The sequence below is a fragment of the Octopus bimaculoides genome, chromosome 2, assembly GCF_046866305.1.
Source record: "Octopus bimaculoides isolate indiv1 chromosome 2, ASM4686630v1, whole genome shotgun sequence".
Taxonomy (NCBI): domain Eukaryota; kingdom Metazoa; phylum Mollusca; class Cephalopoda; order Octopoda; family Octopodidae; genus Octopus; species Octopus bimaculoides.
This window is the reverse complement of record NC_142929.1, coordinates 91,307,700-91,326,387: the sequence shown is the minus strand read 5'-3', so window position 1 is coordinate 91,326,387 and position 18,688 is coordinate 91,307,700. Positions and strand designations below refer to the sequence as shown.

General features: G+C 32.4%; 1 protein-coding gene across 7 annotated transcripts in view; it reads left to right on the top strand.

Annotated features, from left to right (window-relative positions):
- The window catches only part of LOC106874430 (1-phosphatidylinositol 4,5-bisphosphate phosphodiesterase epsilon-1), a 1,217,386-nt gene that overhangs the window by 675,989 nt on the left and 522,709 nt on the right, over nucleotides 1-18,688 (top strand). For all 7 annotated transcript variants that reach the window (XM_089347149.1, XM_052978429.2, XM_052978428.2 and 4 more), the window contains one exon: nucleotides 875-1,573. In XM_089347149.1, the coding sequence (XP_089203275.1) occupies nucleotides 875-1,573 (699 nt within the window). The remainder of the gene's footprint in view (nucleotides 1-874; nucleotides 1,574-18,688) is intronic.

Sequence of the window (18,688 nt, the reverse complement as noted above, 5' to 3'; positions counted from 1 at the left end):
TGAAACCATATGTTTACTATTTATATTTATTGAATAAATAGTATAAATAGTTTACTTTCTTCTTCTCTTTGACAATTAAAAAAAGAAAGAAAGAGAACTTTAATATAAGATTATAGAGTTATTATAAATCAATAAACATGCGAATGAACAAATACAAACCAAAGCAAAATTGTTTAATTAAATCTTGAAAATTATGTTTATGGTATATTCTATTCCTAGATTCCCGAAGCTAAGTATGTATCGATTTGTCTTCATTCTATTATTCGAGGGTTTGCTATGGCAAATGCTATACAGCTGTGGTTAACTCCCTTGAGGGAAAAGTACAATACCCGATATCGATTCCTATTTAAAACCCTTTTCACGTAAACCATTTGGAATTAAAAAGAAATTTAAACGTCACAACTTTCCATTCCTCGTTGTATGAGAATTTCAGATTTTATATCTATATAAGATACCATTGGGTATATTGTTTACCTTGCAACTTAATATACCTCAACGACTGTCAGTATGTTTTTAAATCAAAAATACTTAAGTCACTTGCCAAACAACCAAACAAGTACAACCTCGAACTATGCTATATTTAATGTGAGATTTACTGTATTCGGAATAACTGAAGATGTTTTGCATTTTCATTGTATTGGTCCTTAATAATTTCAAATGGAATAATACGTTTTTCTCCTTGATTTAAAATTTAATACTAAGAGTTGCTTTTATGAAAGCAACATCTTAAATTATCTGTATGTATAGTTATCAAGATGTCTGTTTACATGTCTGGAATAATTCATGTATCTTCTCTTTGCATAAGAAAAATATTATCCATGATATGCATAAAATTCTTTATGTCTCTTTATTTCTCCTTTTTTTTCTATTGAAGACCTGCTGTGAACAACTGGAAGGCGCCCAATCCGACGATGAAAAACATTCTCTGTTCCTGGAATTAACTAAACTGTTAGGAATTGGTTTTGATCTCCTGCGGGGGAAGCAATCTTTACATTTTACGGCTTTAAGTACTATTAACCGAATCCTTGATTTATGCATTTATCATAGGAATTATGAAATTGGCTCTTTAACAGACAGCATAGAAAACATTGCTGCTTGTCCGAATGCAAACATTGATAATAACACTAACCGTGGGTTATCAATGCGTAAAGAACCAATTACTCAAAAGACATCACTCGATGAGACATCGAATCTTAGTCGTAAACCATCATCAAGTTCGAAGAAATTTGTCCTCAAGGAACAAAGTTATAATGATCGCCTACAAGAAGAGGATGATTTACGCATACCTATAATGCCGTTAAATCGAACTCCATTAGAAATTCTGACCAATTCTGACCCCAGTCAGATTCTAAGTGTATTACACAATAATATCACAATGCATAAACGCATAATAGGAACTCGGCAAAAGTGCTCACCTAGCACGAGGCGACGGCAATGTACACATCACTGCCTACAAATTTTAAGTGCGCGAATTCTTGTCGTAATGTGTCATGGAGCTAACGTCCAACATAGAGTTGTTGCTGATGGCCACGTAAAGACGTTGGTCGAAGCCTTGGATCCTAACAACGATCCAGTAAGTAATATGTCTTACATTTTTTCAATTGATTTATCAAAATACACCCGTGTAATTCTCCTGTATTTCACTGCCATATATTCAAATAATTGAGCAAAACATAATGTCATTTTCATAATGTCACTTTCATAATGTTTGTTTTTCTATGATGACTATGTTGGTAAATCGATAAATTTAGGAATTCACAAATTCAAACATTTACGGTTCGTAACAAGATATGTATTTTGTCTATTAATTTATTATCAGAGTTAAGAATATACCTTATATGCTTAAATCTCTTGGGTATGTTAATTAATCGTATTACCTTTTTCTTTTCCTGTTTTCTGCTTTTCTTTCAAATGATCAAATAATTTTCATCATTTAAATTTCATATACATATATATATATATATATATATAATTGGTATATTGTTTTATGTCTTATCATGTTCCAATTTGTTTCATTTTTTGTCATCATGTTCTAAGTTTTTTGCTATTGTCATTTCCATTTCATGGATGAGAATACAGATCAACAGCAATACAATAACAATCTATACCAATTTAGTAGGCACCCCCCCCCACACACACAAACACACACACACATCTATCTGTTCATCAATGCTTGTACTTTCATTTCGTCATATGACAGTGTTAGAGTCTGTATTTAAGAATGCAGTGAAGCAAATACTATTGGTATAATCTCTAACAATAAACACCCTAATACTAAGAGTAATACAATAATAACTATAACAACAACCTCAAAAACAACAATAACAACAATAATAATTAATACGAAAGTTAATGACATAATTATTTTGATTTCTTGCATTGGCATACACCTACACATTTTCATGTTAGGTTTAAAGTCGAATAAATCTACAACAGATTGAACAAAGGTGAAGATGATTCCAAGAGGATTTCGATTCAGGTAATAAAAGGATATAATAAAATGCGTAAATGCAATTCATTAGGCACACCACAGCTTCTGTCATTGAACGCTGGCACCAAATTAGCTTTCTGTTTATGGATGACGTGAAATACAAAGCAAATATAATCACGAATAAAATAGCCAAAATAACAAGAAATTTAAATAAAGGAAATAAAGCAGAATTAACGTTTCATTAAATCATCTAAAACTAAATTCTTTTCTAGTGGACGCATAATACAATAATTATGAGTTTTAGAGGAGTAGAGAGAGAGAAAGTGGGATGTGTATAAATGAAAGGCACTGCACCAGGTTGGTATCTTAATTGGGTTGCATTCACTGTCTCAGAAAATCTTGTTTCTTGATCTATGATACTTTCGCCAAAAAATTAAACGTCAATATAGGTAGGTAACAATATATATAAGTAGAGCCTTTATCGTAGCTTTACTTGTGAGTACATCTATGTGTTCATACACACACACACACACACACAAACACATACACACACACACACACACACACACACACATATATATATATATATATATATATATATATATATATATATATATATATATATATATATATATATATATGCATATATAAAATCAGGTATACTTATACACTCACAGACAGAAATTGGTAGAGAAGGCTCACGGACTTAAAATACCAAAAGATGGTGTTTATATACATGTGAGTATGTGTGAGTGTGTGCGAGCGCGCATGTGTGTGTGTGTACTTAAGTACATAGAAAAAGCGACAACTGACTGAATAAAAATGTGTATAACCGAATATTTATTAGGGACTACCGAGAGTTACTTCGATGTTACACCGCGATATCTTATTTGATATGTACTATCAAATGTAGTTATGTATATGCTTTACACTCCCTGCCATACACACAAGTGTGTTTGTCTGTATGTCTGTATGTATGTATTATGTATATGTGTATACACATATACATACAGGCATATATGTCCCTAATTTTGAAGAATGGGAATGAGTGTTCAGCATCTCATTAGTGGATAAATATTCTTTATTTGTGGGTTTAGCAAGGCTAACAATGGTTTCATATAGGGAGAAATCTCTCCACAATTATCAAGTCTGCCATTTGGGAACGTTGGTACTCATATCAATCATTTCAATACACGAAGTTACACGAGATTGTAAGGAATGAAGGGATAAATAAATATACAGATCATGGGAGGTAAGATATAGGTAAATCATAATTTTTGTTTGCCTTACATTAGCCATAATATCCTTGTAATGAACTGCGTTCACCATATTTTTTTATCAATTACTATTTTATGTGAGAACGCTCACGCGCGACCAAATTTATAGATGTAAATGCAAGCGTATGGTACATTCATATTCATACGAAATATGTGCGCACACAACTAAACAGGTACACACATATTCAAACGCAAACGCATACCACACTTACACACACACACGCACACACACACACACACAAATACACACACACACACAAATACACACACACACAAATACACACACACAGAAACATGCCTGCAATTTACGCTTGTGCATGCGTACATAATTGTGGAGTTTCATAGATTTGACACCAAAGGTGGTCCATGGGGTAGTAGATTTAAAAGTCTGTGCATATGTGTATTTTCTGGTAAATGTAAGATGCCATGACTATGTACAATCAACATATATCTGTGTCATGAGGGAATTCATCATACGTTTACATGGCGTGCGTCGATTATGAATAATGTTCATATAACGAACATAATAGACGTCCATAGAACAACTTATTCAGGTTGGTGAGTGCAGGATCGTGTTTGAAATTTCGAAGAATAAATTGTTGTTTGTGCATGCAAGGAAAGAATTTTTCCTCCTTGAAATTTGAAACGTTCGCTGTTGATGTTACGATATTTTGTTTTTCTGGTAATACAGTTGTGACATTTGCTGTCTCGTACCCTGAATTTGCTGTCTTCAGCTATTATGCTCCATTTTATATGGGGATTGCTCGCTCCTCTCCTTTTAAGTGTCCATACCATGTTAGATAAAGTAATAACTTGCTTGCAATCATTATAACGGCTATGTGAGTATTAGTGACGGTTACATATGCTTTACTAACCTCAAGTGCCTTAGCAAGCTTCAAAGAGAGATATACGCAACATTTGCCTTCGTTTAGAGATAAAATCAAAAGACATACATCTTTATCCGCATCATCGAAAACTAAATTATTGTAACATCAATAGTAAACTCTTTTAAACATTAGGGGAGAAAGCTTCTCGCCCTGCATGGACAAACAACAATTCATACTTCGAAATTTCAAGTACGACCTCCTATCAACTTAGACCCCCACCTCAAATCTCTAACCCGGATACGTTCTGCTCTGGACATCAATAATATATACATTATGTAACCATTATACTTAAATGACATACGCACGCATAAACCGATGTTGGAATCCCTCATTACACATACCCGTAATATGATGTGCAGAAAAAAAATAAACATATATATATACACAGACTTATGAATTTACAACCACTAAGGGCCGAGTTTGACGTCAAAATCTGTGAAACTACATTTATGTTCACGTACACATACACAAACAAAGCGCATAATCTAGGTGTGTATATATATATATATATATAATAATATTATTAGGGACAAAATCCAAAATTACAGGTAAAAAACTCAATTAAAATCAATTTATAAAAAATTAAAATTAAATTGAGCCTTAGAGATAAAGTATATATAAAATATATATAGTTTTAGGGAAAATAACCAATTTTCAAGAACTCATCGATGAAAATCCACTATCACATATAGAAAAATTAATAATTAAAAGCACAATAAATGAGTATAATATAAAGTAAAGTAAATATCATAAGATAAATATAATAAAAAGATTACACGTGTTTCATAACCAATTTTCAAATAGAAAAGAAATTTAAATCGATTAAAATCAATTAAAATCAATTAAAATCAATTGAAATTATCGAAAATAAGTTCTATTCAAAAATATAGCTACTCGTCAGATCGTAAGTAGAACAATAATTAGATATATATCTCAACCAACAATAAGTACCAAATGAATTAATATGAAATACTTATTATATAAAGATAGAAAAATTATTTAAAAATATCATAATATCAAAATAATAACCATTCAATAATCATCCCTTCATCCATAATAATAACATGTATATTATATACATAAAACATCTTACCTAAATTATATATATATATATATATATATATATATATATATATATATATATATATATATATATATATATATATGTATGTATGTATGTATGTATATGTGTGTGTGTGTGCGTGTGTCTGTGTCTGTGTGCCTCTGTGTGTGTATACACATATGTGTGTGTATGTACGTATATAAATATATATATTTATATACACTTGTTTGTACATATATATATATATACATGTGCGTGTGTGTGTGTATGTGTGTATGTGTGCGCCCGTGCGACCGCATATCTTGTATATATATCTGCATGTACACATACGTGTGTGTAAATATTTGTAAATTTGGACGGGCACATAGAAAATAAGAATTAATCAATCAATGGTGATTACATTTCCTTATAAAGATACCGATGATAATGCAAGAGAGAGAGAAATTAAGATTTTCCTGTAAGTTACATCCCATGATCTGTATACTCAAAAATTCCGTTTAGTCTTGTGTAGCTTTGTCTATTCTCCTCCAAGGTGCAAACGGATAGCAACCTTTCCCTGTGGTAGACTTGATAATTGTTGAGAGATTTCTCTCCACATGAAGCCATCAATAGCCTTATTAACGCACAAACAAATCATGTGATAATAATAATAATAATAATAATAATAATAATAACAACAACAACAATAATAATAATAATTTTATATATATATATATGTGCATACATATATTAATATATATGTACATACATACATATGCATGTATATATGTGTGTATATTTATCCACATATATATATACACAAATATATTTTTATACAATTGTTACACACACACACACACACACACACACACACACACACACACACGCACACACACACACACATACACTTACATATTTGTATGCGTGCATGTGTTTGTTTGTAAGCATACGTATACAAACATGTATGCGAGTTTATACACGCATATATATTCACATATTAACAGATACAAAGATTTTCGCACAAGCATATATTTAATATGTGTACACATGTGTACTTATATGTGCGCAAACAGTTATGCATATATCTATTAACATGCATATACATATGCTTCCTTCTTTGCAATGAAATATCATATATCCTCTTCCTTCATCATTTTGTTGATTCCAGCATAAGATATTGATTATTTCCTCCTATTATCAGGAGGAAATATTGCTGAGTTGAGCAACAAACAAATATACACTGTTTCTCAAAAAGTGTCCAAAGCAAAGTAGCTACATCATCGTTGAGCATATTGTTTTGAACACTGTGGGAGGTTTGTGCTAAATGATGAACTATGGTTCCAGGCTATGGATTTGGTTGGTGTCATCACTGAAATATCAGCGACTGAATGTTTACTTAAACTGAGATAATATTGTTATCGTTTCGAGGTGTTTTTCAAAACAAATTTTAGTGGGGCAAATTTTCACTAATATATGTGTGCGCATGTGGCTGTATGTATACATGCATGTATGTGAATAAATCTCCATTCTTCTTGTTGTTTTTAATTATATATATATATATATATATATATATATATATATATATATATATATATATATATATATATATATATATATATATATAAATATATTTATATATATGTATATATATATATATATATATATATATATATATATATATATATATATATATCGAAATAAGTAGATACACAGCCGACAGCCTATGAAGGATCGCTATCCGTGTTACTTTTCTAGTTTTCCTTTTCTCTCTCGTTGTTTGCGTATTTTACTCGTTGTTTTCGTACATCATGTTGTTTACACAGTTGGTGATGTCCTGTACCCATATAGGCGTATATATATATATATATATATATATATATATATCGTGTGAAGTGGTGAAAGAGAGACGGGCTAAAAATATAAAAATTCCAAAATAATGTATCAGGTTTATCTAATTTCGAAGTATTAATTTATCAAAAAACATGTTAGCAGCGATTCTCCCATACACCTTTTCCAACCGGTTTCACTTCTAATTCATTATTTCCATAATCCTTAAATAATTTGCATTCAAATATCAAGAAATTGCAAAAATCCCTATAAAACGAAACTTGTCCGAGATTTTTACCGTAACATTAATAGACGAGTTGTTGTGAATGTAAATACTGTAATAACAAGGGACGTAAATAAGTTATTTCAAGGTACACAATTTAGTAATTTACTCATTCAAGGGATGCAATAAAGTTACATGGATTAATATACATTGCATCTGATTTCAGACGATATTTGCAGACTGATTTTTTTTCTTATTCTTCCGTTGCCATAACGCTGCACTTTTAAAAAGTGCAATAAAATACAGCAAGTTATCTTTATATTGGATCGGTGGAATTTCTTTTGTGTTTGGCAGCTTAATTTACTGACGGTGCATTGTCACGATAGTATGCAGTACAATACAGAATTCTTGGAAACAACGTTTGCATTTTAAAATATATATTAATACTTTGGAGAACACAGACATTTACTTTCAATTTTGAAAAAAGCTTCTTCTTTGAAATAGAATTCCGAACCTTGTAATAAAAATCTCTATAGTTCATAGCTCAGATAGTTACATTTTTCTGACTTTTATATCTTTAGTTACGTTTTTCAGGCTTTTATATCTTTAGTTAAGACATCCTGATTTCCTTTTACTTTAAATTATGTGTTTACATGACTTTTCCCTCCTTTTTGCTCTCGAAGTAAAGCAGATAGGTCTTAGTGAATTGCTGTAAATTCTCTGTTTTGTAATTTTATAATAAACTTATTTATAACTTGACTTGTATATGTCTCTTGTGGCTAACGTGTTTATATTTTTCAAAAATGATTCCATCTTTGACTACGTTTGATTTATTTCGTGCTTTAAATCATTCAAAAAGATTTTAGGAAATTAGAAAATTGTATTAATGATCTTCGAGTTACTCAGTTGATGGTGAAACCAGTAAAAAATAATCTGAGTAAAAACTATTTATTTTAATTTGAAATTAGATGAATGTATTGATACCATATTTTCAAATTAAATAAATATTTAATGTACTTTCAACATTTATTTTGTCCTTACAATGTGATCTGATTACATATATGTATATATATATATATTTATACTCACAAATACACACACGCATACATATATACTCTTTCTCACATTTCCTTCTAATTATATCACTTTTTGAAGAGCTTTAAGTTGAAACATAAAGTCGATTTTAACTTCTTACACTGAAGTTAGATGGCCGAGCTGATAAGATGAAAGTCATCTACTAGAAGACAAACTTGACCTCCGTCCAAGTCAGTTGTTAGACATGCACAACACCGATATATATATATATATATATATATATATATATATATATATATATATATATATATATATATATATATATATATGTATATATATATATATATATATATATATATATATATATATATATATATATATATATATATATATATATATATATATATATATACATACATACATACATACATACATGCACACACACACACACACACACACACACACATATATATATATATATATATGTATGTATGTATGTATGTATGTATGTATATATGTATGTATGTATGTATGTATATTCTCTTTATTCTTTTACTACTTTCAGCATGTGAGTTACAAGCATGCTGGGGCAACGGTGTTAGTTTTGCTACACTTTCAGGCCTTGAAATGTCCTGTGGTTTTTGGTGAATGAGGGAGTTTCATGTTGCTACGTTCATTTGTGTTTCCTGTTGCGAGGTAGCCCATCCATAAATCTTAACAAGAATAGATCTAATTTTGTTCTCATATCACCTACATCTACGCCATGTTGATCTCACGAGTTTTTTTTTTTATGTAAGCATTGAAACCCAAGTTGTTGCAATATCTGGTCTTCTACAGTGAAGATGATGTTGGGATCTGTCGCACTATGCAGTGCCTCCACCCTACTGGTGTTTGTGTAACATTCAATGAAAAGTTTGTTCAGAGGTATACCACAGGATATCTTTCCCGTTGTCATTCTAGGAAGTAGAGATCTAACTTTTCCTGCCTCTCCCAGTATTTAGACGATATTTTTTGTGAAGGTTGGCTACATTACTTGGAGTTTCGTTGTGAATTTTATGAATTGTATAGTTTGTGATGACCAAAGTTGGGAGCAGTAGTCTAAGCAGCTGAAGACAAATGCTCTCCAGAGGACCATTATAGCTTCCGGTTCTCCCGTTCTGAAATCTGTAAACAGACATCCGGCCAGCCGCTTGCATATAATTGCCAACATAGAAATATGCACATACTATGGCATATCATTACTCGTGCCAATGCCCAGGGTTTGAAATTTTCCAGCACTAAACTGCATGTTATTATCCTCATCTCACCTGCATACTACATCCGACTCCAGTTGCAGGTATATATATATATATATATATATATATATGATATCAAAAGTCCATGACAACGTCACTAGTACATATTATCTAATCAGATAAATCGTCTAAAATTCTAAATTTCTCATAAACCATTTCAACAGAAGGCCTGTATATATCTTAACATAAAAGTCGATACAAAGAGAAACACTTGAAGTAGATGTAGTCTCATACAATATAATTAGAGAAAGCCCAACAATTAGATTACAGTGTGGGATAAGAATGATAGAATGTAAGAATACAATAAAGAGCAAATCAAAAGAAGGAATGTATAAACAGCTAAATAAACTTCACACCAACATCAATTTGCTCTAAGCACACATAAACAAACCATGATCAGCTGGTGTATTGTAAATCATTATGGCTTCATGCATGTCTTTCGAAAGGTAATGTGAGGTAATTGATCCTTGGACTCATGATCTATAGGTTGTGTGTTCGCCTTTTGGATCTAGCAACTCGTTGTGTCCTTGAGGAAAGCCAGTCCTTCATTTCAAGTTACTTCCTTCTACTCAACGGTAAATCAGTATCAGCGTCAGCTGGAGTGGAAAAGAGGATCGCTTAACCAACGAGGAAGTGTCATCCCTTTCAAGAGTATACTATCAAGCACTTAAACGTCGCGGAAACCGAAATATCTTGCGGCTTAAAGTTCCTGAAGAGTATACAATGATTTTAACATTGTAATTTCAAGCGTATATATGTACATACGTACGTATATGTATTTGCTTATGTATGCGTGTACACAATGCATATATATATATATATATATATATATATATATATACATGGATTGGATTCTGTTATAACTCTTCGCTAAATTCTTACATTCTTCATTACTTTAAACTTATGTGTGAACATGGCTGATTGTAAAATCAGTCTCTTGCAAACTTTACACTCGACTAAATTATGCAAATGGAAATAAATTCATCAGTGAACAGACTGTTTATAAGTTTAATTATTACTGTGAATAACCATAAGCATTCTCTCTAATCAATCATCATTCGCAAGCTCCATTATTACCTACCTATAGAGTTATAAATGCTTCTCCATTTATATAATTGCATGTGTCATCCTGTTTTTCCTTTTCTTCCCTCTCTTTCTTCTTTCTCTTTCTTCCCTCTCTCAATAAATATGTGTGTGTGTACCTGTGTGTGTGTGTGTGTCTTATCTAATGTACCCTGTATAAAGATACCAGCTACTAATTGTTTCTTACTTTCGAGACATATGTCTAGACAATGTTTTATGGAAAGGGGGATATTTCATGCATCTTCACTTTGATTTCTTATATCTTCCGATGATTTAATTACAATTATACTGATAAAAAATACTTTTGATGACTATTTTGAGGACACCCTTACTCGAAACTTCACTGAGTGAAGTCTTTGTAGAGAGGTGAATAGAATGCTAGCACTAATTATTGAATGTATATTTCTTTCTTTACATTATTACAATCGTAGTTTTTCCCTTTTACACAAACTCAAAAGTGATCTGTCCTCTACGTGATCGTTTAGTAAGATAGAAATTGTAGACATCACGTGAGTCTCAAAGATATTTTTCAACATAATCGTAATCTACATCTTCAAAACTTATGAGGAAACAAAGTCGAGATGCATGAAATATCCATCTTACCAATTTCACTTTTCGTATATAATCGTAATCTAAACCATCTAAGAGTCATTTGTAGAAAATTCCATTGAAAAAAAAAACATTTTTTCTGAAAGCAATGAGAGAAAAACTTTGATGCGTGTGAATTATCCGAAGCTGCCCTCCAAAAGAAGGTTTTCACTCTAAATTCCAATATAATCATAATCTACACTATCTGAAACTTGTTTATAGAAACTTTCATTGACAAGTATCCATTCTTTAGAAAGTTATAGCGAAATAAAGACAGTGGGGCATATTTCTGTAGTTATGTCCTAAACTTACTGAATCAATGAGCTCTACTAGACAATAAAAGGGAACTTAGACTTATGATATCAGAAAAGTTGCACAAATTGGAAATCAAATATATAAATATTATTTAGCAACTAGCATAATAACGTTCGGAAGGCGATCTTTCTGCTAATATTTCTAAAACATATTATCATATAATTCACAACAAATAACAAAACAGATCCCAACAAGAGAAATACGATTCGATGCAATCCAGCAATCCTTCGTGGCAAAAATAATTATTTTCTCTCTTCAACATATTTCTGCTAAGGTAGCATGTTTTATATATTATTCAAAATGAAGTATAGAACAGCCAGTTGTTCTAGAATCTCTTCTGTGAAATAATAAAAATACTAATAATTTTGTTGCACAAACTCATAATCCTTCAAACGATATAAAGCGGCGATGTGACAGTCGACACACTGAGTTATGACACTTGGATAATCACTACATAGATAGCAACATCTTATATCACGCCATTACAACTCTAAATAATGATAACACACTGTCTCATATCGGTTTAGCAGAAAACTTGTTTAAGAGCCGAGCTCTTTCAAACGTAGTCACAAATAAAGCAACACATCGCTGTTGAAGATATTTGGCAAAAGGTGAATTTATCGACATTGCGTGCCTATCTTGAACAGATTCACCTCAGGCAATATTAGTTCAAAGCGGTGTAATTTGTGTTTGAGAAAGATAACATCATGAACCTACCCACACCAACCATGAAAAGAATAATACAAGTAATGTTCACAGACAAAGTATGAATTTTTTCCTATACCTTTACAAAGCAAGAAGAGCGCCGGTGATGCTACATGTCGCTTGACACACCGCCATCTTCGCTTTTGTTTCAACAGGAGAGTCCGATGCGGTTTATCTTGTTCAATTTCCTGGGCAATAATACAAAACTATGATGTAGAAGTAGCTCTACATGCTACACACGCTCAATCCTCCCCTACACACATACATACACTCACTCTCTCTCTCGCACATATAAGAAGACTGATTTTCTTACATTAATATTCATCTAAAAAGATATTTACAGAATTTTTTTTTTATTATCAAATTTGAAGAAAATATTTTATCCAAATGTTGTGACTGTATCAGACTTAAAATTCTCTTTCTCTTTCCTCCTTCCCCGCTCTCTTTTTCCTTCCCCCACTCTCTCTCTCTCTCTCTCTCTCTCTCTCTCTCTCTCTCCCTCTGTTAACCGTGCATACAGCGAGATTTATTTCCCTGTTTATTCAACGGAACACACATACATGTATTTATATCTGTATATATACTCGATCTATGAGAATCTGCGCGAATACATTTCAAACACTTCGTTATTTTACACAAAAAGAAACAGTGTCTGAAACAGTGACTGTCTAATCTAACTGATAATGAGAATAACTGTACACACATAGTACTAAGTCGAGGATTGTATTTAGATTTAGACAATCTCAGTTTCTAAATACTACCAACAACCCTTGATTCCATATGGAATAAATAATCGTAATGTAATATGTTCGTTATCCTTTAAAAATGGATCCTCATAATTGCTGTAACAAGTTAAACATTTTCTCTGAGCACATTGTAAATCTGCTATTGATTATTTTCTACTCATGCTATACGCTACTTAAACGATATAATAATTTAGATACACGTATTTTTGAAACACGTACGTACTACACTAACCACCGAACGTATTAAAAAGATTTTCTCACCAGCTACTTTGTTGCGAGATCAGTAACTGATTGTCGCTTAGTTTTTTTTTTATATATTGCGAGTTGGAGTGAATGACTGATATCTCTAGCGGACGGATATTCACCACTGACGATGGGCACAAATAGCCCGAAACCGTACGGTCTGTTGATGCCGTCATCTGCTAGAAGGTGGTAGGTGTTCCCGCCCCTGTATGGTATGCAATATACATCGGGTGCAGATTACGTCGAAAACTAGTTGGAGGAGGCTCCTCCTGGGGTTAAAAACGGTAGTAACGTCGATTCCTACGGAACAGCCATATTGATGTGGCGATAAACAAAGCAGATGTCGTTTATTATTTATTGATCAATATCTAGCACACGGCTCAGCTTCCATTCCATAGCGAATTATTGGATTATAGCAGTTACCTTGTTTCTCTAATTATATAAGTTATACTATTTCAATAATTTTGTAGAAGTTATCCACTCTCTATGATTATAGAACCTGTCATAGAACCTATTGTTACGGCATGTCAAGGTTTCGTTCAACCGGACACAGTTCATGTATTCTTACTACAAGTTACGTATTTCGGCAACTGCAAAACATACATCACAAACGATCAACTGTGCCAAACACTATATTGCCGCCTCATTACACAGTTTATATAATTATAGAAGTGGTTCTATTCAAATAATTAAAGAAGGTAATATATTTGTGTGATTAGATAAGCCATACTACTTGTATAGTTACATAGATACACTATTTGTGTAATTATATAAGGTATCCTATTTATGTAATTATACGATCTATTCTATCCTAATTAAAATGGAGCTTATGAAACTATTTATGCATGTGTAGCTAAAAGACTGGCAGCCCTTGCTCTCACCGCATATCACACCGCTTCTTAGTATCCCGTATCTTGCACCGCTTCTTACACTTAACATTTCTCTGAAGTAATTCTCTAAAATAATGAAACAAAAGAAGCTCATAACTCATACAGCTTTGTACACCAACCTACTTTCAGAAGGAATGAAAGAATAGTGTAAGAGAGAAAGAGAAAGAGAGAGAGGGGAGAGAGAGAGAGAGAGAGAGAGAGAGAGGGGAGAGAGAGAGAGAAAAAGAGAGAGACAGACACACAGAAATGTCAGCTGCGATCGACTGAACTAAACCGTGAAATACAGCAACACTTCTCTATATAATTATAGAAACGACTCTATTTCTGTAATTATTGAAGCTATTATATTTATATAATTATATAAACTGTATTGCTTGTATAATTACACAGCTAGATTATTTATATAATTATGCAAGATACCCAGTTTAATTATACAAGTTATGCACGCTCTTCTTATTAATATGGAGCTCATGCATTATGTGTAACTGAAATAATAGCAATCCTTCTCTACCACTCATTGCCTCCCCTCTAAGTAAATCGTGCCTCGTACCGTTATTTTCATCGACCATTTTTTTTTTTTTGAAGTAATGAAACAAATTAAAGAAAGGTGGGGAAAGAGACAAAGAGAGAATTGTTTTGTGATTGCTGTGTCACTGTCTAACAATATGTTGATGTATATTAGCCGGTCCGGATTTCAACTAAGGAACGTTTATATTACCTGTCGACTTGCTGGAAATAGCAACCACATCGACCATGCATCACAAACTGTTACCTTAAATGACGGATATATTGAACAATCTAGTTGTCGGCGTACGTGACCAGCCGCTGTTCTCATATGGCAGAAGTAGAGCAGACAAGAAATGGTGCTTCTGTTGATTAGTGATTACAGAGTGATGATGGAAAAACTATTTTTAACCGGTTCCATCCGGAGTTGAACAACAACAGTCAAATGTACGCGGAACCAATGACGTAAAGTGTATGTGCGGTCACTGGACTTGCAAAACATAGAAGCCATATTTTCCTCAAATCACGATCACGACTTACCATTTTAAAGTTGGTAAAAAAGCACATTTGAGAACGTATTTATATATCTTTATACAGAAACAGAAAACGAGATAATATATTACATAAAATCAGAGGAAAATTTGCCTGAGGTCGGTGTTTCTCTCAGTTTATATAATTACAGAAGTCAATACACATTATACATACATTACACACACACACACACACACACACACACACATACATACATATATATATATATATATATATATATATATATATATATATATATATATATATATATATATACAGCTACCCTGTTTACATAATGATACAATCTAGCTGCCATACTTAAATATGGATACAGGCCACACTATATAATTATGCAAATTGCTTCATTAAAAGCTTCCCTTTTCTATAATTGCACAAGCTACCGTATTTATATAATTATAAAAGCTACTCTCTTATAATATTTTACAAGCTACCCTATGTATGAACTGCATCATATATTAATCGATCGATGAAATCACTTTCTACTTTATTGGTTTCCTGATTAATAGACCGTAGTTTCATGTAAGATGGTTGAAACAGTATAAATGTATAGATAAAGGGGAGAGGCTAAACTAAATACGTTTTATGCTTGTTGCTGCTGTTGTTCAGCCCCAAATTAACCTTGTCTGAGTAGACAGGTATATGAGGAAAAGTGCTTCCAACCATGACCACTCTGTCTTTTACATGTCCATGACATTGCCCCCAGTGTATCTGTAATTTATTAACACTGTAGAGTGTATGAAGGAATTTAGTTCATGCATACTGTGATGAGGAAGTGGTTTTCTCATTGGTTAATAAGCATTATATTGTAGAAGAAAAGGGTGTGGTATCCGTACCCACGCGGTTTGAATACACTACCATGAGGGTCAACGTGAACTAAAGTAGAATGACGTCTCTGAGAAAATATGACAGGATTTCAGAGAGTTAGAGCTCTAGAAGAAGGAATTAGAAAAACACATTTAGTAGATGGCTATCGTTGTAAAACCGAATGTAGAGATCACGAATGATGATGACACACGTGTTTTGAATGACCTTTGGCGGTGGTAATACGCCATATGCAGCTTCGGACGACAAGAAGCGCCTCCCTTACTTTAGGAGTGTATGAATAGAGATAAAACGGTGCGTCTGTAGACTAAGGGATGTTGTGCGCTGTTGAAAAGATATGGCTGTGCAAGGAGACCGTTATCAGTAGCGCTACGATATTTCACGTAGAGTTGAGCGATGTCTCCACTTATAACTCTGTCCAGAATGTAGTCTACGGCTATCGATGTGATAACCCCATACCGTTCACACTAGACACCACTAGGTTAACTCGACTTCACTCTTGTTGGACCATCTTCCCATATGTTGTATTAAATATTTTCACACGTCATTCTTTCTCGTAATTGTATCTCTATGGAGCTCGACCCAAATAAAATTTTCTCGTTAAAAGCTAAAGCTAAACTATACAAAATACTAACTGAACGTCAATCGATTTTACTATCTATGGTATCAGTATCTTAGAGTAATGAATGGTAAATATTTATATAGATATGGAGACGAACAGCGATGTTCCATATGGCAAGTTTGATAAATGTGAAGGAATTTTTCTCTTAACAGGAAACGAATGGTAGCCTTAACCCATAAATACAGATTTTTTATCCACCACTACAGTGTTGCGCATACGTTCTCCTTGTTCGATACTGACGTGTATATATATATATATATATATATATATATATACATACAAACAGACACACGCAGTTGGTGTTGTGCTTCAAATGTACGACACATTCGTATGAGAAAGAGGCATCAATATCCAATTCATCTTAAACCGATATATTCCGATCTTGTGCACTAAACAATAGAAAAAGGTGTGTATATTTTAAATTAGGCTGTAACGAAGGTAAAAAATCCCATTAAAAAAATAGTGACAGAAACCAAGATATTGATATTACGATCGTTTCTTATAATTTTTATTATTTTATATTTACAAAATTATATATTTACAAAACCATTTCGTGAGATAATGTTATGGAAATATAACGGGTTGAAATATTTCCCTTATGTATCAGGGACATATCCAAAACAAAAATAAACTAACTTGAAGAATAAAACAAAGTATAAATAATCGTTCAGAATCAAATACCCAGTATGTATAAAATCAAAAATAAAAAAATAATTGTAGAAGACAAGTAGATAAATATAATATTTTCAAAGAAAAGTTTTAAGAATATAGATCAGGTTGATATGAAAATGAAACATCCAATACAGAGGTTATTAGAATACGAATGCAGGAAATGTATTAAAAACATTAAAGACGCATTAGCGATATTTTCAAGATTATTTGGGTCACAAACAACTGAAGCAGTTAAAGTAGACAATGGTGCACCATAATAATTGCTACTGCCAAAGTTTAACACGCCTAATGATCTTCAAATATAAATTTACAGCAACTCACAGACTTACATATAATAGATAGATAGCAACGATTGCCTTATAATTGCTAGAGAGAACTACATCAATATAGTGTTGGACACAGTTCACATTCCATCAGTTGCACACTGCTCTGTCATCAATGATATTTATTCACTACCGACTTTGCACCAAGTTAGCCTCTACGTAATCACATGACTATCTAAAAGTAGCTCTAAAATTTCTTTCAAATCACACCTTACTATCTTACACAAAGAAAGAACACGTTAGACCATTGGCTCCACGTAACATTTAAAAAGAAAACGGGGCGGTATGTGCAGCTATGACATTGGCATAAAACTGTTCAATCATGGCTAATTTCATTGAAACCAACAACTGGCATTTAGTCGTTAGCCGAGTTCAGAATTTCTAAAATATTCTTTCAACTATAAGCAAAAGGCTTAGAATTTTCCTTTTTTGATTATGGGGTTAATTGATAACATCGACCCTAGTGCTCTACTAGTACTTATTTCACCGACCCCGAAAGGATGAATGGCAAAGTTGACCTCGGCGAAATTTGAACGCAAGTAATCTCCTAAAATGTTATTTAGAAAGGGATGAGTTACACGAAGAAATTAACCCAAAATAGAACAA